The sequence below is a fragment of the Myotis myotis genome, unplaced genomic scaffold, assembly GCF_014108235.1.
Source record: "Myotis myotis isolate mMyoMyo1 unplaced genomic scaffold, mMyoMyo1.p scaffold_m19_p_3, whole genome shotgun sequence".
Lineage (NCBI taxonomy): Eukaryota > Metazoa > Chordata > Mammalia > Chiroptera > Vespertilionidae > Myotis > Myotis myotis.
The window spans coordinates 207,228,446-207,249,698 of record NW_023416335.1 but is presented as its reverse complement, the minus strand read 5'-3'; the positions used below and the strand labels follow the sequence as shown (position 1 = coordinate 207,249,698).

The window sequence follows — 21,253 nt, the reverse complement described above, 5'->3', positions numbered from 1 at the left end:
CCAGCCAATCAGGTGAGAATTCAGGGCCTGGCTCCACAGGGAAACTGAGGCAGAGGCACCCTAGTGGGTAGGTGGGCAAGAATACAGTTCAGTGGCCAGTCCAGACATAGTTTAAACAAAGCAGAACTAGTCGGAGCTCTGGATGCCCTTCCCCAGGCCTGCCGCTGAGGACTGCTGTTCCGGAGAGCACAGCTGACCAGGGCAGTGGGTCCACTCTTTGGAGGCCACTCATCCTTACTTTTTGTTTTTTATCCTCACCCGAGGATATGTTTTTATTGACTTTAGAGAGAGAGGGAGAGACGACAATGTGAGAGAAACACTGATCTGTTGCCTCCCTTACACGCCCCAATCATGAGTCGAACTCGCAACCTTTTGGTAACGGGATGACACTCCAACCAACTGAGCCACCGGGCCAGGGCCATCCTTGCATTTGAGGTGCCCTACCTTGGGGACTCCACACCCTCCACATGCAGATCATCCCCAAGTCCTATGAGTTCTAAGTATCCATTGATGGGATTCCAGCTTTGTCTTGGGAAGCTTGAGCCCTGCTCTGGGCAGACTTCCACCTCACAGGTTAAACCCTTTACCAGCAGTGTATTAACTACGCCTGTACTGGTGCACCTTATCGTCAGCGTACTTCCGCATGCGTGCATCAGCGCATCCTCCAGCGGCCTGCGAGGGGAGCGCGGCAGGCAGTGTCTCCTCGTGTGGATGAGAAAGCCGAGGCTCAGGGATGAGCAGGTTGCTCCAGGTTGGGCAGGAGGCAGTGAGGAAGCAGGATCTTGGCGTCCTCTGGTTCCACATCCATTTCTCTTCGTGGGCAGCTGTTTCCATGTGTTGAGACAGCACAAGAGCAAATTGGGTGGGGCTTCAAGCTAAGCTCATATCTCTTCTTGGAATTCCTGACATTCCTCACGTGGCTCTGGCGTCTGTCTGCTCTCCTCTCTAACCTGCTCCCATCCAAGCATTTCCGTGTCAGCAAAGGGCATCACCATCCATCTACATGGTTGTGCAATCCAGACACCCAGGAGTGATCCTGATTCCTCCGCCTCCCACAGCCCCACATCTGGGCCCTTAACAAATTCTGTTGGTTTTCCTCCCACGTACACCCTGAGTCTGCTTCTCTGTCAGTTACACTTAGGTTGGGCTTGAGTGATAGGAAGCCCCACAGGGTAGTGGGGAAGCAGGATAGGATTTCCATTTTCTCCTAAGCGACACCCATGGTAGAAGGGGCTGATGTGGCAGCCCTGCTCCTCAAAGTCCTCCGGGGCCCAGGCTCCTTCTGTCTTGTTGCTCCCCCATGTGTGGCTTCCGTTCTCTAGGCCACCACATGGTCCCAGCTGGCCACATATGGTCCAGCTGTCACAGCCACCTTTCCAGCCAACAGGAAGGCGGAAGGGCACTCTCTTTAGGAACACTTCTTGGAAAGTTGCACACATGCCTTCCACCTAAATGCCTTTGGCCAGGAATTAGTCACAAGGGAGGCTGCATTCCGGTCACATTCTAATCCAAATGCAGGGGTCCTGTTACTCTCCATTTTGCTGCTGGCTCTTTTCAGGCCATGGTGGCTGTGTATGTGGACTCCTTGCTCCCTGCCTCCTGGGATGTTGTTCTGTCTGCAGTCTTTTTAAAAAATATACATATTTTTTATTGATTTCAGAGAGGAAGGGAAAGGGAGACAGAGATAGAAACATCAGTGGATGAGAGAGAATCATTGATCGGCTGCCCCCCACTGGGGATCAAGCCCACAACCTGAGCATGTGCCCTGACCGGGAATCGAACTGTGACCTCCTGGTTCATAGATCGATGCTTAACCACTGAGCTTACACTGGCCGGGCGCTCTGTCTGCGGTCTTGCCCTCCTCTCAGAATCATCTTAGAGGACAAATCTGATTACCCACTCCCCTAATCAACTCTTCAAGGGCTGCCATGTCCTTAACACATCAGCTGATGAGCATGGCTTGAAAGGGCCCCTCCTAGGGCCTTGCCTCTCCCTCTGGTCCCATGTCTGGCCTCCCTGTGCTCCGGGCCTTTGCCCAGACTCTCAGCTCTGCCTAGAACACTCGCCCTTCTTTGCTGGCCTCGCTTCTCCTGCCCTTTCCTGGCTTTCAGGCTAGAATAGGTGCCACTGCTGTGGGTCCCACTGGAATCCCATCCCTGTGCCCAGTGGACTGCCTGCCTGGTGACTACAGACCCTGAGAGGGTAGAGGCTGGCTCTGTCTTATTCATCCTGGCGTGACTCCCTAGCACATGTCAGGTTTGTGAGATGAGTGTGAAATATCCATTCAGCTTTAACAGTATTTATCAAGGGCCACAGTGTCCAGGCCCTTTGTCGGGGCTGGAGTGGGTGAGCTGGGAAGTGTGAGTAGATAGCTGGAGAGTGGGGTGCTGGAGCAGAGGTTCTTATAAAGAGTTGCTGAAATGTCAGCGCCCAGGCCTGGGGTGTGCCCGGGAGTGAGGCCCTCCCCACTGCTCTGACACCCTGCGGTGTGTAGAGAGAAGGCTCAGTATAGCAGACACCTTTTCAGGGGCTGAGACTCAGTCCTTTTTAAAATTTATTTTATTTTTTAAACTTTTTCAAAGAATTGATTTCAGAGAGGAAGGGAGGAGGAGCTAGAAACATCAATGATGAGAGAGAATCATCAGCTGGCTGCTCCTGCACGCCCCCTACTGGGCATAGAGCCCGCAACCAGAATCGAACCAGTGACCTCTTGGTTTCTGGGTTGCCACTCAACCACTGAGCCACACCCTGCTGGATGAGACTCTGTTCTGTACACGTCTCCTCCTGTACTTGTCTGGGGGGCTTTGAACTGCAGGAAGGTGTGAGAGAGAGATGTCAGAGTTCTGCTTCCAGCCTGGCGCAGGTGGAGGTGTTCCTGCAGTCCGGTAGCTGCTGGTAGCTGGCGGACATAGCTTTAGGATGATGAAGGGAATCGGGGACTTGGGAATCCCCAGGTTTGTTGCCTGAGGCCTGTGAGTCCACAACACCCCTGCTGGGTGGAGAGATTGGACCCTGGCTGCTGCAGATGGCAGCAGCTGCAATAATGGTATCTGTGGTTTATTAGCGCGTCCCATGTGAGAGGACTCGCTCAGTGTTAACTCCCTTATCCTTGCAGCAGTCCCAGCGGTGGGGTTATGACCCTGTCTTACAGGGGAGGAAACGCAGCTCAGAGAAGTTAAGTAAGTTGCCCAAGGTAACATGGCTGGCTGGTCAGTAGCAAAATGGGATTCAGACCCAGGCATTCTGCCTCCAGAGCCCACATCTTCCTTTCCTTTCACCAGAGCCACCTGGCAGGGTGGTGAGCTGGGAGGGGCTCAGCTCACCTGGGCCCATCCTGGGCCCCAGCCTGACATATGGCCCAGGGTCCTGGCTCTTCCGCTGTGAGCCCCCGGCAGTCGCTTGTCGCATTGCTGTGTACATTGTGATAACGTCCATACTGTGTTCTTGGTACGAATTAATCATTGACGGTGACGTTGACTGTGGCATATGCTATTTGATGAAACCTGCCCGCCCTCACTGGCATCCCAGCAGAAGCAGGCCTCTCACCCCAAGGCATGTGCGACACGTGATCTCCGCTTCGCAGAAGGGGGCTGGCTCTTGAGCCCGCAGTGCTTCTGCTCCTGGACTGCTGTGCAGCTGCCTGTCAGGAAACCTCTTCCCATCCCTTCTGTAGACTTTACTTCTTACCGCTTCAACGCCATGGCCATCCTCACAGTCACACCCTTGCACTTACTCTCCGCCTTCCTGTAGCTCTCTCTCTCCATTATGTTTGCTGGGCACAACCCCGACAGGAGTCCATTCCCGTTCTCTCCACCATGGCTGACGGAACACCCTTCCACACCCACTGGTCCCACCCCAAATCATGACATCAGCTCCAAGTGACCTGTCATCCTGTTGGCAGCCCGGCATTTCTCGGGGTCATCCCTGTCCGACTCTCCTGGACGGCATACCTGTCCTCTCCTCTACCTCCAACCCCTCCTCATGCTCACCCCCACGGATGGCCTGGCATCTGCCTCACTGAGAAAGTAAACAACCAGAAGAGAAGTACCATAAGCTCCCTATACCCCGTCTGCCCCATCTACACCCATGTGCTGGGCCTTCCTTGTTTGTTCCGGCTAGAGATGCTTCTTCGCTCATGGGTCTCATTGAGGCCATCCCCCTGTCATCTTTCCTCTCCTACACAATCCCCCCTCTTTACTGGACATTTTCCATTGCTATACAAATGTGCTTTAAAGAAATCTTCCTCGACTCTACTTTCCCCACAGGCACTTCCTATACATATTTAGGAGACATATTGTCCTATAATTTTCTTTTTAAGAAATATTCTAATCAGTTTTCAGTGTCAGCTTTATGCTAGACTTATATAAAGAGTTGATAAGTAATCCTCCCATTTTCTGAAAATTGTTTAAGACTGATATTTCTTTTTTAAATGTCTAGAAGAATTCATGAGTGAAGCCATCTGAGCTTGGAGTTTTCTTTATGGGAAGTTTTTAAAATATAGTATGTATTCAATTTCTTTTTCTTTTGTATGTTTTTCTTTATTTCAGAGAGGAAGGGAGAGGGAGACAGACATTGAAACATCAGTGATGAGAAAGAATCATCCATTGGCTACCTCCTGCACACCCCCTGCTGGGATTGAGCCCACAATCTGGGCCCTTGACCCGAATCAAACCCAGGACCCTTCCGTCCTCGGGCTGACATTCTATCCACTAAGCCAAACTGGCTAGTGCTGTATTAAATTTCTTTAACAGATATAGGACTAACAGATTTTCTCTTTCTTCTTGTGTCAGTTTTGCTATGCTGTGTTTTCAAGAAATTTGTCCACTTTAAGTTGTCAAATTCATTGGCATAAAGTTGTTCATGATATCCTGTTTTCTTTTTAGTATCTGGAGGCTCTGAAGAGATGGTACTTTGTATTTTCTGTATTTCTTGTTCAGATTTGTTAGGGGTTTGTATATATATATATATATATATATATATATATATATATATATTTCAGAGAGGAAGGGAGAGGGAAAGAGAAATAGGAATATCAATGATGAGAGAGAATTACTGATTGGCTGCCTCCTGCACAGGCCACACTGAGGATTGAGGCTGAAACCTGGGCATGTGCCCTGACCTGGAATCGAACCTTGACCTCCTGGTTTATAGGTCAACGCTCAACCACTGAGCCACACTGGCTGGGCTAGCTTTACCTTTTTTTTTTTAATATATTTTATTGATTTTTCACAGAGAGGAAGGGAGAGAGAGAGAGTTAGAAACATCGATGAGAGAGAAACATCGATCAGCTGCCTCTTGCACATCCCCCACCGGGGATGTGCCCGCAACCCAGGTACATGCCCTTGACCGGAATCGAACCCGGGACCTCCCAGTCCGCAGGCTGACGCTCTGTCCACTGAGCCAAACCGGTTTCGGCATAGCTTTACCTTTTAATCATGCAGCGTGTAGTCACAGGAGTCTGACTTTTTTCCCCACTTACCATAATGCTTTTGCAGTTCATGATTGTTTTCTAATTATTCCATTTTCCCTCTCTGTTAGCTTGTAAGTTATACACTCTATTGTCTTTTAGTGATAACTGTTAAGAGACAGTTCTCTATGGGTGTCTTGCGTTTCTGTACATCTTGTGAACAGAGACGCTGGTTGCCTTTGCTCGGGCTGTCTATACAAGGATGTCTGCGGTGAGCAGCCTTGGAAGGCAGGGATAGGGTCTTTCCCCAGAGCAGAGGGCCGGCTTGCCTGCTCTCCTGTGTAGTAAAGACAATATCTTCCTCCAGAGCAAAGCTTAAACAGATTTCTCATTGACAATTATAGAAGATTCCAGTCCCTGCACTCAGGTTTTCTCTCTGGTGCAACATGAGCAGGTGTCACCTGACCCTCTTCATGTCACCCTGTGGGAACCGGATCCCAGGGAATTGGCACAAATGCTGATACTTGGCTACTGCTGTTGCTGTGAGTAATAAATTGCCCTTTGTCTTTGATCCAGGAATCTTGTGTCTCCTGCCAGCATCCATGAAACTGTGTCAGGCTAACTTGTTAGTTTGCAACTAGGGCAAAATCTGAAACCTTCCACAGTTCTTTTTTTTTATTATTTTTTTTTTATTTTATTGACTTTTCACAGAGAGGAAGGGAGAGAGATAGAGAGAGTTAGAAACATCGATGAGAGAGAAACATCGATCAGCTGCCTCCTGCACATCCCCCACCGGGGACGTGCCCGCAACCCAGGCACATGCCCTTGACCGGAATCGAACCCGGGACCTCTCAGTCCGCAGGCTGACGCTCTATCCACTGAGCCAAACAGGTCTCGGCACCTTCCACAGTTCTTGATAGAACCCTAGAGATTGTAACGCACATCCTTGGCCTTACTGAAGTATAATTGGTACTCTAGAATCTTCCAGGCCTGGGAACCCTTTCACTGCATTTATCCCCCTCCAGGCTTCTATGCCATGTTCTTTTTTCTTATTAATACTCTTATTTTAAGCACAATAAGGCATTACATTGTCAATATTCATTTAGATTTGCCTATAAATATACCATTTTCATGGGCTTCATTTTCCCCCCAGCATCTTTATTGTTGATCATTCACCTGGGATAAGGTTCCTTCTACTTTATGAAAATAATTTTATATTTCCTTTTGTTTAGGTCTGCTAATGACAGTCAGTCTCCCTCTCTCTCTCTGACTAGTGAAATGTTTTTGCTTTTTGGCGGTTTTAAAAATATTTTTATTGATTTCAGAGAGGAAGAGAGAGGGGGGAAAGACATAGAAACATGAATGGTGGGAATCACTGATTGGCTGCCTCCTGCACACCCCGCACTGGGGATTGAGCCCACTACCCAGGCATGTGTCCTGACTGGGAATTGAATCGTGACTTCCTGGTTCATAGATTGACGCTCAACCACTGAGCCAAACCGGCCAGGCTGACTAGTGAAATGTTTTAATTTCAAGTTCATACCTGTAGGTTTTGTGTTTGTCTGCTTTCTGGCTATAGAATTCTCTTTGGTGTTTTTTTCTTTCAGCTCTTTCAGGATGTCGTTCCATTGTCCCTGGCTTTCATTGTTGAGATGCCAGCTGTCAGTGTACCAGTTGTCCTTTGGAGATGACCTCCTCTGCTATTTTTAATATTTTCTCTTTGCATTTTGTTTTCAGCAGTCGTAGTAGGGTCCATGTGTCAGTTATTGCTGTGTTACAGTATGTTCACCAATATATGTCATTCTCTGGTATTGCTATGCAACAAACTACTCCAAAATGTGGTGGTTGAAAACAGTATCAATTATTTAGCTCACAAATCTGTAATTTGAGTGGAGCTCAGTGTGAAAGGCTCAGCTCTAGTCTACACAGCGTCGGCTGGGGTGGCTTGACTGCAAGGTCCACTGTTAAAATGACTCACTCACAATTGGCCGAGTTGGTACTGGCTGTTGGCTGGGAGTTCACCGGGGCCGAGGGTCCAGGACCTACAGTCACCTCCATGGGCGCTCAGCTTCCCTGGGGCGGGATGGCGGGATCCCAAGAGAAAAGAGGTAGAAGCTTCCGGTCCCTTAAGGCCTTGGTGCAGAAACTCGGACAGTACCCCTTCCGCCACATTCTAGTAGCAAAGCAGCTACAGAGCCAGATTAAAGGGTAAAGAGACACGAATTCCCTCCCAGTGGGAGGAGTGTGGAAGGATTTTGAGCCATGTTCTAAACCGCTACAAAGTCCTTAAGTGTAGACGACTTCTTCTTCGCTTTCTCCTTCTTCCCCTTCCCTTTCCCCTTCTTCTGCTTTTCTTTTTGGTGGAGGGGGCCCAGAAGGTATTTTAAATCAGTGCTTTTTGTCAATTTTGGAAAGTTCACAGTTGTTAACTCTTCACATATGGCTTCTGTCTAATTCTTCTGTTTTTGTGGCTCTACTTATTATGTATGTTAGATCTTTTCACTATATATTCTACATCTTTTATCTACTTTCCTGTGTTTCCCCATCTTTTGGCTCTCCATGCTTTATTCTGTTCGTTCTTTTCTGACCTAGTTCCTCTCCACTATTTTATCCCAGCATTGTCTAATTTGCTGTTATACCTAGCCATTTTCTTCATTTTGACAGTTGCATTTTTAAAATTTTATAATTTCCACTTGGTTATTTTTTTTTATAGTTTAAAGTTCTTGGCCAAAATTGTAAGTCTTCCATTTTATCCTCTTGAATATTGTCCCAGTTATTTTAAAGTCTGTATCAGATAAGTTTAACATGTGCAGCCTTTTGCTTATAGATGTGCTTCTGTGGGGTTTCCTTTATTTTGTCGTATCTCCTCATGGGCCTGGCGAGCTGTGATGGTGCCAGACTTTGGATTTGCAACAGTGCGGTAGGGATCATCTGAAGCCTAGTTTGAGGTTTCCTTTATGCTTGCGTCTCCCAGGTACCTGGGAACACGCTCACTGGGGACCACCTCAGTCCAGTTTCTGGAACGAGTTATTGAGCTGAGGCTGAGCCCAGGCTTTCAGGACCCCAGCCCACAGTAAGAGGCGGTCACCAGGGCTCTGCCTGCAGACCCTGGCCTCCAGTCCCTGTCCCCGGAGCCTGTGAGGTTGTTGATGCTGCCGCGTGTCCCCCGAGCCTCTCGAGTAGCAGCAGCCTGAACAGCAGGCTCACGTCCTGGGTTTCCATCATCCCTGCCCGCCCAGCAGTTCTTCGCTGTCTGACTAGGTATCCAGCGCCTCACGCTGATGCTTTTTATATTCTGTCTGGCGTTTCTGGTTGTCCCCAGCTGGTGACCTGGTTCACATGACCTCTGCTATGACAGAAGTGCAAGTCCTCAGAGAGACCCCATTTTCTTTTGGGCCATTCCTATCAGCGTTGCAAAGCCGGGTTGCACTTTCCCATTAGGAGCCTTTAGTTGCACCCTCTGCGGGAAACTCCACATTGTCTGTATTTGCTGCCTCCAGTTCCTCACATCCCATTCGTCCTTAAACCCATGCTAATGGGGCTTTGGTTCCCACACTCCACCAAAAGTACTCTTGTCAAGGTCACTTGTGCCTCAATAATGCCAAACCCAGTGACCAATTCCAGTTGTCATCATACCTGACACCACAGCACTCCAACATTGAGAGGTTGGTGAGATGAAGCAAAAACCATCCACGGAGAATGAGGAACGGTCCTTCCATACCCCCCTGTCCTACTTTGTTTTTCTATAGCACTCTTAAAAATACATACACACACACACATATGTACTAGTATATATTGATTTCAGAGAGGAAGGGAGAGGGGGAGAGAGATAGAAACATCAATGATGAGAGAATCATTGATTGGCTGCCTCCTGCCCACCCCACACTGGGGATGGAGCCCACAACTCAGGCATGTGCCCTGACTGGGAATCGAACCCATGACCTCTTGGTTCATAGGTCGACGCTCAACCACTGAGCAACACCGGCCAGGCGCTATGGCACTTTCTACCAGGCAGTCTGTTTCTCATATTCCTTATTTGGATTTCACCTTGCTCATTCTGTTGATCTCCCCCATGAGAATGTGGGCTCTGGCAGGCAGGGCAGGGCAGGGCTGTTGTCTGTTTTGTTCCTTCATTTACCCTCCATTTAGGGCAGCGTTGAGCGCAGGTCAGCGTGTCAGTAGGTATTTGCTAAGCGATCGATCGCTCTCCCTGGGAAAGAACAGGCTGGCGCTCCGAGCCCCCTCTCTGGCCCTGGGCCCCGGCTGGCTGCGGGGCTTGTGCGGGTGTGTGGGAAACCCCTGGTGTGCTGACAGCCCTGGTCAGAACTTTAAGCCACCATCATCGGCAGGGAATTACTTCAGCTTTTAAAGCGTTTTTCCGTCACTGTCTCGGCTGATCCTCACAGCACCTCGGCGAGGTAGGTGGGGCAGGTGCAGTCAGTCTCATTTCAGAGAGGAAAGGGCTTGTTTTAGGAGAACAGCAGACCCGGACTCAAACTCTACTTTTTAAAAGTGAACAAAGCTTTCCCCAGCTGGAGTGGCTCAGTTGCTTTAGCCTCGGTCGCCCTGTGTTCCAAAGGTCATCAGTTCAGTTCCGGGTCAGGGCACAGGCCTGGATTGCGGGTTTGATCCCCAGCCGGGAGCCTATGGAAAGGAACCAATCCATGTTTCTCTCCCCGCCTCCCCTTCCTCTCTCTAAGCATGTCCTCGCGTGACATGTATATTCTTTTTCATGAATAAAACATTTTTCCTGGTTGTAAAAACAATTCCAACTCATTGTACAGAAATGGATAAAGAAGAACGTTGACGTTGTTGTGCTGTCATACACACTCTGACATTTCCTTTCAGTCTTTTAAGTACAGCGTAGATCACGTGTCATACAAAATGTGTATCCTGCTTTTAGATTTAGCATTATAAAATGGCTCTTCCCTGTTCTTTAAATATCTGACTTTCACGGCTGCGTAATGTTCCACCACATAGATGTACACAATTTATATAACATTCTACCGCTGGGCATTTGTTAAATAACATGTTTACTTCCTACTGTGTGGGAGGGGCTGGGCACTGGAGGCCTGGGGCTGTCAGACCGGACAGTCAAATTCGAAAGTGGGTAAAATAAAATCTAAAAGCACCACATGATGATACTTTTAAAAAAAGAGAGAAGGAAATATTTTCAAATAAAAAGCAAGTCCCAGCTCCATTTAGGGGTGTGTGGGGCGGGGCTGGGAGTCTGGCGGCAGCGGATCAGTGCACCCCGGGAGGCAGGCAGTGTCCTGTTTGCGAGGACCCAGGGCTCCTGATTCCCGAGGGGGGTGGGCCGGGGGTCTTCGGCTCATTTCTGACTCCCTCCTCGGTCCTGGCTCCGCAGACTCTTCCAGCTGGAGACGGAGGCCGAGGCCCTGGTGACCTTCCAGCAGTATTCCTCCCTGCTGTCGCCCTTCTACGAGAGCTCCGCCCACATCCTGCAGGTGGAGGTCCTGCAGCAGCTGACCGACCTCATCCGCAGCCACCCCAGCTGGTCGGTGGCCCACCTGGCGGTGGAGCTGGGCATCCGAGAGTGCTTCCATCACAGCCGCATCATCAGGTGGGCGGGGCCTTGCCGGGCGGGGCAGCAGGGCTGGACCCTTGGGATGTGTGGCAGGATGGGGCCTCAGGGAATCTCTCCCTCCTGCCTCAGTTTTTCGTAAACTCAAAGGTTGCCCAGAACCTTTGCCTTAAAAGGGGCAGCGTTGCCTCTGGGTTAGAGGCTAGAGATGCTGGCTACAGACAGAGGGAAAAATGTAACATTTCTGGAGCATCCACTGGGTGCAGGCCCATGGTAGCTGTTTTATACCCACCTCGAACTGGAATTTCCCCAACACCCCCATGAAGCGTTGTCACCAGTGAGAGGTTACGTGGCCTGTGCAGGTCGCTCAGCTGGACGGGGCTGCGGGGGCTGCAGATCCTGGGTGGCTCCTTCCAAGGGTCTGGTGGCTGCCCCTCGGGAGCCGGACCACTGACTCACACCCACTCAGCCAGATGTGCATCACGGCCACAGTCCTGCCCTGAGGTGGCCACACCTCCTTTGCTCAGCTCAAAGCTCCTGGCTGCCCTTCCCAGGTGACAGGCCTGTTCTTGACCATCATGGCATTTAATCTCACAGGCCTGGCCATTTCCTAGGGCAGGCACGGCAGGGATTGTTGTTACTTTTTTGTAAATAAAGATATTGAAGCCCAGGAAGGTTAAGAGAATTGCCCATTGTTAGATTTCTGCCTTCTGCGACCCTTTTTACTTATTTATTTAATTAAAATTTTTTTTTAAATGTTTTCTCTCTTTATTGTTGAAAGTATTACAGATGTTCCCTTAGTTTGTTTGGCTTTTTTCCCATTGACCCCCTCCACTCCGCACCTGCCCCTCCCAGGCCTTCATCACTCTATTGTCTGTGTCCATATATGCATATAAGTACCCCGGGTAAGCGACCCTTTTTAAAAAATCTTCACCAGAGGTTATGTTTATTGATGAGAGAGGGAAAAGAGAGAGAGAGAGAGAGAGAGAGAGAGAGAGAGAGAGAGAGAGAGGGAATATCTATCTGTTGCCTCCTATACCCACCCCGACTGGGGCGTTTGATGTACAGGACGACACTGCAACCAACTGAGCCGCCTGGCCCAGGCCTGCAACCCTTTCTGTGCCACCCCACTGCCCACTTCAGGCTGGTGTGGCCCTGGGGCACATCTCCTATACAGTGCAACTGGCACTGAAAACGGATACAAATTCCTTGAGATACAAATAAATCACGGCTTAGCCCTGAGTTTGAACCGGCCAGCGGGAGCGTGGCGTGAGTGCTCCTGACTCCTAGCCCCCTTCCCTCTTCCGCACTTGGGTTTCTCAGTGCCCTGCCCACCTCGTGCCGTGTCCACTCACCTGTCTGCCCACCCCCTCAGCTGTGCCAACAGCACGGAGAGTCAGGAGGGCTGCACACCCCTGCACCTGGCCTGCCGCAAGGGGGACGCGGAGATCCTGGCGGAGCTGGTGCAGTACTGCCATGCCCAGGTGGACGTCACTGACAACAACGGGGAGACGGCCTTCCACTACGCCGTCCAGGGTAACAGTGCCCAGGTGCTGCAGGTGAGCAGCGGTGGGGACGGGGTGGCAGCACCAGTGACACCGCGCTGTGCCCACAGCTGTCTCTGGGTCCTTGCACTCAGATGTCACTCAGGACCTCTCACGGTCCCTCTGTGGTCCTTAAGGCCCGAGCTCCTTTGTGGATGGTTCATCTCTATCCACTCTTCCCTCCTTCGCTTGTCAAGGAGACGTGTTCCTCGCCTCTTTGCTCTGACAATCTAGGAAAGTCCTCCAGCCCAGCAGGCAGACTCCACTCGCAGTCCAGCCGGTGGGTTTAGTTCAGCAGCTCCGAGGGCCTCCGGAGAGCCGGGCCCCTAAGTGGGGGCACTCGTGGTCCTGGGGGACCTGAGCCTAACTTTTGTTGTTGTTGATGTTAATCCTCACCCGAGGATGTTTTTCCATTGATTTTTAAAGAGAGTGGAAGGGCGTGAGGGGGAGAGAAAGAGAGAGATATCGATGTGAGAGAGAAACATCGATTGGTTGCCTCCTGCTTGTGCCCTTATCAGGGCTGGGGTTTGAGCCTGCGACCCAGCTACGTGCCCTTGACTGGGAACCAAACCCGAGACCCTGCCGTGCCTGGGCTGCCTCTCTAACCACTGAGCCACGCCTGCCAGGGCCTGAGCTTAACTTTTTACAGGAATTCAAAACAAACACCACAAAATTCCATCTGGCTCCTCCTGGCATTTGCGCCAGAGGCATTCCTGTTGAATTTTCCATGAGCTGGGCAGAGAGATAAAAATAAGAATTCTGAGTGAGTAGATCCAGTGACGTTATTGAAAGGCCACTTCAAATATAAGGCAGAAAAGGCAGACTCCTGGGCAGTATTTTATTGCCTGGGCTTAGGAGACTCTTCTGAAGATGATATCCTTGCCTCTGCCTTGGCATCAGAATGGAGCTACATTATTCCAGAAAATGTGGATCCATCCCTAATGATTCGTGCTCTCGGGGGAGGGGATCGCACACCGCCGAGTGCCGCACGGGGCCACACATGTCCTGCCTCGGGGCAGGGGCAAGGTACTCTTTCCAGCGGCCACACGCAGCCGCGCCTGTCTTCGCCGCGTGCTCGTCTGCTGCCTGCCCTGTCCTGGGTGTTGTGTGTGTTCTAGTTAACTCTCAGAATGCCCTCTGCGCGGGAGGGTCATTCCCTCCTCTCCTGGCTAAAGAAACAGGGTCGGTGATGTTCAGGTTTGCCCAGGGAGGGCCCCCTGGTCTGTGAGTGGCGGGGCTGGCCCTCTAGTCGGGTCACCCTGCCGCATCCTCAGGCTGCTGATACGCCCAGCTGGTCACACAGGCACATAGGATCGTAATTAACCCCGGGGACAGCATTCAGCCCAAGGAGGAAATAAAAGCCTCGCAGCGTGCCTTTTAATACTGATATTTTTTAAAATAGATTTTTATTGATTTCAGAGAGGAAGGAAGAGGGAGAGAGAGATAGAAACATTCATGATGAGAGAGAATCATGGATTGGCTACTTTCTGCAAGTCGCCCACTGGGGATCCAGCCCACAACCCGGGCATGTGCCCGTGACCGGAATTGAACCTGGGACCTTTCAGTCCGCAGGCCGACGCTCTAGTCACTGAGCCAAACTGGCTAGGGCCTGATATTTTTAAAAAAATATTTTTATTGATTTCAGAGAAGAAGGGAGAGTGGGTGAGAGGGAGAGAATCACTGATGGGCTGCTTCCTGCACACCCCACACCGGGGATCGCTCAGGCCTGTGCCCCGACCAGGAATGGAACTGTGACCTCCTAGTTCATAGGTCGGCGCTCAACCACTGAGCCATGCCGGCCGGGCAATACTGATTTTTTTTTTTAATTGAAAAATATCTGCACACAGCAAAAAAATTCAAGCAGGACAGAAAAGCTAGAAACACTACCCTCCCTCCCAGACCCCCAGTGCCCACCCCTAGATACGACCACATTTTCAGTTTCTTTATTCAGAAATTGTCATACATGCCACAGGCATGGCAGACCACACCCCAGTTCGGTCAGCTCCCTTTCCCCCCAAGGCCGCCCTTCTCTGTTGCTTCTCTCTGAGTTCTCAGGCATGTTCTCGTGCAGTCAGCTTCCCTCGCCCTTCGTCCCCAGGGAGAGGCTGCCGCGGCGGGTGCCCGGGGAGGGACACGGGGACACGCAGGGGCTGCAGCCCACGCCTCTGTTGTGCTGGCAGCTCCTAGGGAAGAGTGCGTCCGCCGGCCTGAACCAGGTGAACAACCAAGGGCTGACCCCGCTGCACCTGGCCTGCCAGATGGGGAAGCCGGAGATGGTCCACGTGCTGCTGCTGTGCAACGCTCGCTGTAACGTCATGGGGTCCCGCGGCTACCCCATCCACACGGCCATGAAGTTCTCCCAGAAGGGGTAAGCCCTCCCTCCCACCCCCGCCTCACTCGGTGCTGGGCCTCACCTCCCTCCTGAGATGCGCATCAGATTCTGGCGCCCAGGGCTGGCCTGGCACGAACCAATGTGTAGGGTGTGAATCTCAGTCCACAAGCCCCACTGTGCAAAGAATCAAACACCAAATTGCCCTATAATGCACCTTAATTTCTGACTGTGAACCTCCCTTTACCAAAGGAGATACAACATTCATCTTTTCTGGGTTCCCCTTTCCAGCTCCCCAGGGGTGGTCCAGTGCTAGAATCTCATGCAGCCCCGACTCCGAGAGGCCCACTGACCTGATTCCTCTTCCCCCCGAGCTGACCAGCCTGATCGGAACCCGTCTCGCTGCAGTGCTCACGGCTTCTGTGGCCGACTCCCGGCCGAGGCATGATTGTCAGGGTGGCCCAGGGTCCATCTGTCTAGAAGCATTCGTCCCTCCTGGTGGATGGCACTGTGGGCTCACAGGTCCCGGCCCATGTCTCAGGGAACTCTAGAACACTTTCTCATTTCTTCCCTTCTCCCAGACCTGGGAGCCTGGTCTCAGGAAGTTCTTCTCCATGTGGGGGTTGTGTGTGTGTGTGTGTGTGTGTGTGTGTGTGTGTGTGTAAGGGGTGAGGGGGGGCATGGATAAAAGAGATGACTATCTCAAAATATTACCTAGCAGGCACAATACCTAGAATGAATGAATGAATGAATGAATGAATGAGGCGGTCAGCCCCTCAGACCAGGCACTGTGCCCTATGAAGATGGATAAGAGAACAGCCCTGGGACAGGAGACAGAAGTCACCCAAGATCCCCCAGTGCTGAGTGCCAGGCAGGCAACGGGAAAAGGGCACATGACGGGCCACACTCAGGCTCTCATGCCCTTCCTCAGGGTTCCCCTTCCTCTGGGCACCTGGCTGGCCCCCTGGGGCATTGCTCTTCCCTCAAAGGCCCACCTCGGACCAAGCCTCCTCCCCTTATCCTCCCAAGCACAGCCAAGAGCTAGAACTTTAAGAAAGACTTGACCAAGGGGTTGGAGGCAGGACCAGCGCTCTCACCCCCAGGAGTCAGGTTCCCTCATTGCAGGCTGCGACCCGAATGGGTACAGTGATGGTCGTGCTCGCCTGCACCTGGGGGCTGGCTCGGTGGCCCTGCTCGTGCTTGGCGTCAGCCCCTGCAGGCTCCAGTCACCCGCTCCGTCCATGTCCCTTCAGAACCCTGGTGTTGTCCAGGCGGCTGCCTCCTCAGGTACCCGCAGCCGCCTTCCCTCTGCCGCACCCAGGCCTCCCTGCGGGCCGCCCAGATCCAAGAGGGTCATTGCCTGCAGGATGACGCCAGTCGCCTCGTGCCTTGGGTGTGCCCACAGCCATGCTCCTTGGGGCCCCGTGGGGACACCCTCTGCTGCCGCGTGGTGGCCAGCACAGCTGCACTCTAAGAATCACAGGCGGTGGCGTTACTGAGAGTGGTTCATCCCAGCTCCGGCCTGGGAGCCCCTCTGGTGTGTGCTGACCTTCCCCGGACTCTGGTTTCACTTAGAGCGACATCTTCAAGGGTCAGCAGTGTCGTCACAAGGACCAGAGTCTCCTTCCATTTTAAGGCGGGCGATACTCCATCGGACGGGCCGCATTTTGCTTTCCAGTCATCTGTCGGACACCTGGTTGCTTCCACCTTTTGGCTGCTGTGAATAGGGCCGCAGTCAACATGCTGTTCGAGCCCCTGAGTTCAGTTCCTTTGGTTCCTCTGGTTATAATCCTAGGGGTGGAGAGCAGCTGGACTCTTACCCACCCTGCCTGCTTCTTCCTGCAGGATGCAGTCACTGCAGGAGACTAACAGTGGGGGGTCAGGGAGGGCTGTGTGCCAGGCACAGAACCAGTGCTGAGATACCCTGTCTCCTTTCATTCCTGCCCAGTCCTGTGAGAACTGCCTCCATTTGGCAGGTAGATTAAGTCACCTTCCAGAGGTCATCAGTGAGGAAGCTGGGGCTTGCCCTCAAGCCTGTCTGACCCTAAAGCCAACACCAGTGAGAGTGATCATTGCTGATGGGAGTTATCAGGGAAGGCTTCCTGGAGGAAGGGACTTGAGCTGTGCCTGGAAGGGCTCATGATACCCTAGATATACCATGGTATTCACGCTGGTTGGTTTTGTTGCAACTTTACTTGCAGAAACTCCCCCTAACCAGTCGATGAAGCCCCTGTGACCTCTCCTGGCACCAGCCTTCCTCTGGCCTTCCTCACTGACCCAGGCTCCTCTCTCCCCAGGTGTGCTGAAATGATCATCAGCATGGACAGCAGCCAGGTCCATAGCAAAGACCCACGCTATGGAGCCAGCCCCCTACACTGGGCCAAGAAAGCAGAGGTAGGTGGCTCTGGGGGAGTGGTAGGCAGGGGCAGTTCCCTGATCCTGGCTCCTACAGGGACCCTGAGGATGGCACTTGGGAGGTTGATCTCGCAGTGGGCGCCCAGGCAGAGAGGACCAAGGAGAGATGACATCCTGGTGTTGCCCTAGTGCTCACGGGCACAGTGACATGTCCCCTCTACGGACTTCTCCTGTCTGAACTGGAGGTCCTGCCTCTGGAGGTGTGACGTTAGCAAGGTATCGCGGGAGAAAAATCTTTATAAATTGTCAAGTGCCTCATAAACAGAAGGTAGAGGTTGATGGCGTGGCTGCGGCTGGCTCTGGCGGCCTCTCCTCTGAGGCCTCTCCCTACGCCACACCTCCGTCCCCCTGGGAGGAGGAGGTCTCTGGTCTCTCATCTCCGGGCAGCACAGCTCGGCAGTGCACTGGGTGGCGCCGGAGGCCATGGCCTGCTCCTAGCTGCCAGGGCCGGGAGGGCGGAGATCCACACTTTCAGGGTCCTGTCTTCATGCCAGCAGCTAGCCACCAAGTCAGGGACTTTCGTGTATGTTTGTCATTCATTGTTACCATACTCTGTGAGGCAGGGACTCGCATTTTACAAGGAGAGAAAGCTGAGGTGCAGAGGGGTGCAGTGACCCATCCAAGCTCAGGTAACTGGGGTGAGTGGAGCTGCTCAAGCCTATTGGGCTTCGAAGTCCAGGCTCCTCTCCACGGCGCTAGGCTCCTCAGGGTGCTGGGTGAGCAGTGGTGTGTGTGGCCACGTCCCGAGGAGAGAGCCTGCCTTTGCAGGGCCCTAGGGAGGGTGACAGAGTGGGGCTGGGCCCAGAAGAATTCTGCAGGGGGCACTGGCCCTGTGAGCTCCAGGGAAGGACTTAGAGGCCTAGAAGAACAGTTGGCACATCTTCAGCTTTTTAGCTCCTAGTTCTTGGGGTGCTGATGGCACCACGGTCTATAGCCACCCCCAGAACTGAGGCCTGCCAGCCGGGCTTGTCTGTTGCTGCAGCTTTCCAGAGGCCTCTGAGGGAGGGAGTGGCAGTGCCCAGGTGCCCAGGTGCCTCAGGCCACAGCTGCTGACGTGGGCCCGGACCCTGTCCCCGCAGATGGCCCGCCTGCTGCTGAAACGAGGCTGCGACGTGAACAACACCAGCTCCGCGGGCAACACGGCCCTGCACGTGTCGGTGATGCGCAACCGCTTCGACTGCGCCATGGTGCTGCTGACCTACGGGGCCAACACCAACGCCCGCGGGGAGCACGGCAACACGCCGCTGCACCTGGCCATGTCGGTGAGCCTGCGCAGGGAAGGGGGGGGGCAGAGCCCGGCTCCTTCCCTTCGCCCTGGCACCCTCACTCCGTGCCTCCCAACTTGACGCCTGGCTATGCGGGGAGGGTACAGCTCTGCCTACTGACCATGGCCCTGGGCAACTCGTGTCGCCTCTGTCAGCGCTGGCGTGCTCCCCTGGGAACTGTAGGTGTCGGTCCCACCTGCAGAGCTGTCGAGAGGAGTGAAGGGCAGCACTTGGTAGCCCTGAGGACTGTGGGAGTGACACACGGGACCTGGCGCGGGGTGAGCGTCCACTGGTGTCGGTCCTCCTTCGTCACTAGGGAGCCATATCTGTCTGCGTATTGTTCTCTTTTTTAAAATTTGTGTTGATTTCAGAGCAGAGGAGAGAACGAGAGAGATAGAACTATCAAGGATGAGAGAGAACCGCTGATCGGCTGCCTCCTGCACGCCCCACACTGGGGATCGAGCCCGCAACCTCAGCCCTCCTGCTTCACAGGTCGACGCCCAACCGCTGAGCCACGCCGGGGGGCTGTGTATTGCTCCCCTATCCCGGGTGGACTCTAAGCTGCTGGAGGCAGGCCTGCTTCCACATCTGGGCGGCAGGCGGTTGGTGTTGGTCACGCTTGTTGGTTTATTATAGAGCATAGTTCCTGCGCTTAAAGGCCGGCAGTCTGGTTAGACGGCTACAGTATGAACAGATTGCATGAGGGGAGGGACCGTTACTGTGTTACAGGCACATCTGTGTGTGTGTGTAACTGCAGCAATACCACATGCACAGAAGTCTGCTTCTAAGTCTCGGAGTGAGGGACTGGGAGGCTCTAAAAGAAGTCGATTTAGGACAAATTCAAAGACATCCCGTTTTATACCAAAGGTCATGATTATAGAGCAGCGTTGCTCAAGAGGCTGAGGTTATAAATAAAACCCTGGGCACGTTCAGTCCTGAGTGGGCCCTTAGGGTGATCCAGTTCAGCAGTTCTCGAACGTCTTGGTCTATTTGGTCCCCTCATACTCTTAAAAATAATCAAGGGTCCCAAAGATGTGTGTTTTTTAAATCCGCGCCCGAGGTTATTTTTCCCCAGTGATTTTTAGAGCGAGTGGAAGGGAGACGGAGAGACAGAGAGAAACACTGATGTGAGAGAGACACATCAGTTGCCTGCTGCATGCCCCTGACCAGGGCCGGGAGCCTGCAACTGAAGTATCTGCCCTTGACTGGAACCGAACCCTGGACCCTTCTGTCTGCAGGCTGACACTCCCTTCACTGAGCCAAACCAGCTAGGGCCCAAAGATGTTTTTATATGAATGTTATCTGTCTATGGTTACCATCTTAGAAATTAAAAGTGAGAAATTTTCAAAATACTCATTAATTCATTCAAAAATAACCATCATTTACCATCACATACTAGCATAAATGATAATTTTATGGGAAACCCCCCCCCACACACACACACACAAAATATAGTTGACTGAGAGGAGATGGCATCGTTTTACATTTTTTGAGTCTTTTTGCTGCCTGGCTTCAGAGAAGGCACGATTCTCGTATCCTCCGCTACGTCCGTCTTGTGGCGGGATGCTGGGGACACGTTGAAGACTGTGAGGAGAGCTGGCCTCACAGAGACGTGTGGCGGGAAGGACATGTAGCTCCCCTCACAGAGAACTGTGGCTGCCCCGGATGCGGCACCCCAGGGCAGCTTCCGACAGGCTGGCCGCGGCGGGCCCTCCGCAGCCGCCTCCGCGCACTGTCGCACACCAGGCCGCTAACGAGCTCATTCTCACGGGGAGCGCGTGGCCAGGAAGAGCCTCGATGACACTTGGTATGATGCCACTGCCTGGCTTAGTGCCAAGGCACCCGCACTTCACCCGCCATGGCTTTACACCATCGCTGCAGAGGCAAACGTCTTGGTATTTTTATGAAAACAGTCTTAACCTCCACCTCCCAAGCCTCTAAAAGGGCCTCCCACAGGCCTCACTCTGAGCACTGCCTCATCGCTTCCCAGGCTGCAGTCCGGAGCAGCACCATCTTCACGGTCTGGGACCCGTTCATGGACCACTTTACAGTGATGGACTTACCACGTCTCTGAGTTGGCTTGCTTTCAGAATCACTGCGAGCTGTTTGGAAGGAAATGTCTCACTGCCAGAAGTGGTTAAGCCAGTGCCACAAGTAAAAGGCAACCAAAAGAGAACTCCGTAACTCGTGTTTAAAGCACACACATTTATCTGGGCCCCCCCCCACACACACACACACACATCCTCATGGAACGTGAGCAGCTGTTGGGACAACTGCATTCTAGACACACCTCTTCGCTCTCTAGGCAAGGAATTCAGGCTCCGAGAAGAGGGAGGTGATTAGACGAGCGCTCGGGCCTGGCAGCCAGTCTTCGGCTGGCGCTGGGACACCAAGCCATGCCCACCCGCCCAGCCTCCAGATGGTCACTGCTCAGCGCTGTGAGGGCCATCAGGGAGGACACGTGCTTGGTACCCCTCAGGACTGGCATCCCGGCCCGGACCAGCAAGACAGCCTTCCCTTTCCTCGCTCACCCTCTCCTGCTATCCTGAAAGCGATGAGTAGCTAACCCTCAGTGTCCCCGCGGCTCCTGAGTCGGGGGTCATAGCTGCATTGCTTCCTGTGAGAGGGAGCTGCTGGGCTGGAGGCCAGTGAGGCTGCCTGGGTTTGGAAGCCCTCACCTGGGGATGCTAAGCCTGCTTGTCAGGGCACCAGCCTTCAGATTGTAGACTTTGGAATTCCAGGTCGAGG

General features: G+C 52.7%; 1 protein-coding gene across 7 annotated transcripts in view; it reads left to right on the top strand.

Annotated features, from left to right (window-relative positions):
* Positions 1-21,253, top strand: part of PLA2G6 (phospholipase A2 group VI) — a 44,832-nt gene that overhangs the window by 9,210 nt on the left and 14,369 nt on the right. For all 7 annotated transcript variants that reach the window (XM_036299708.1, XM_036299707.1, XM_036299706.1 and 4 more), the window contains 5 exons: positions 10,776-10,991; positions 12,328-12,511; positions 14,677-14,864; positions 17,123-17,219; positions 18,320-18,502. In XM_036299708.1, the coding sequence (XP_036155601.1) occupies positions 10,776-10,991; positions 12,328-12,511; positions 14,677-14,864; positions 17,123-17,219; positions 18,320-18,502 (868 nt within the window). The remainder of the gene's footprint in view (positions 1-10,775; positions 10,992-12,327; positions 12,512-14,676; positions 14,865-17,122; positions 17,220-18,319; positions 18,503-21,253) is intronic.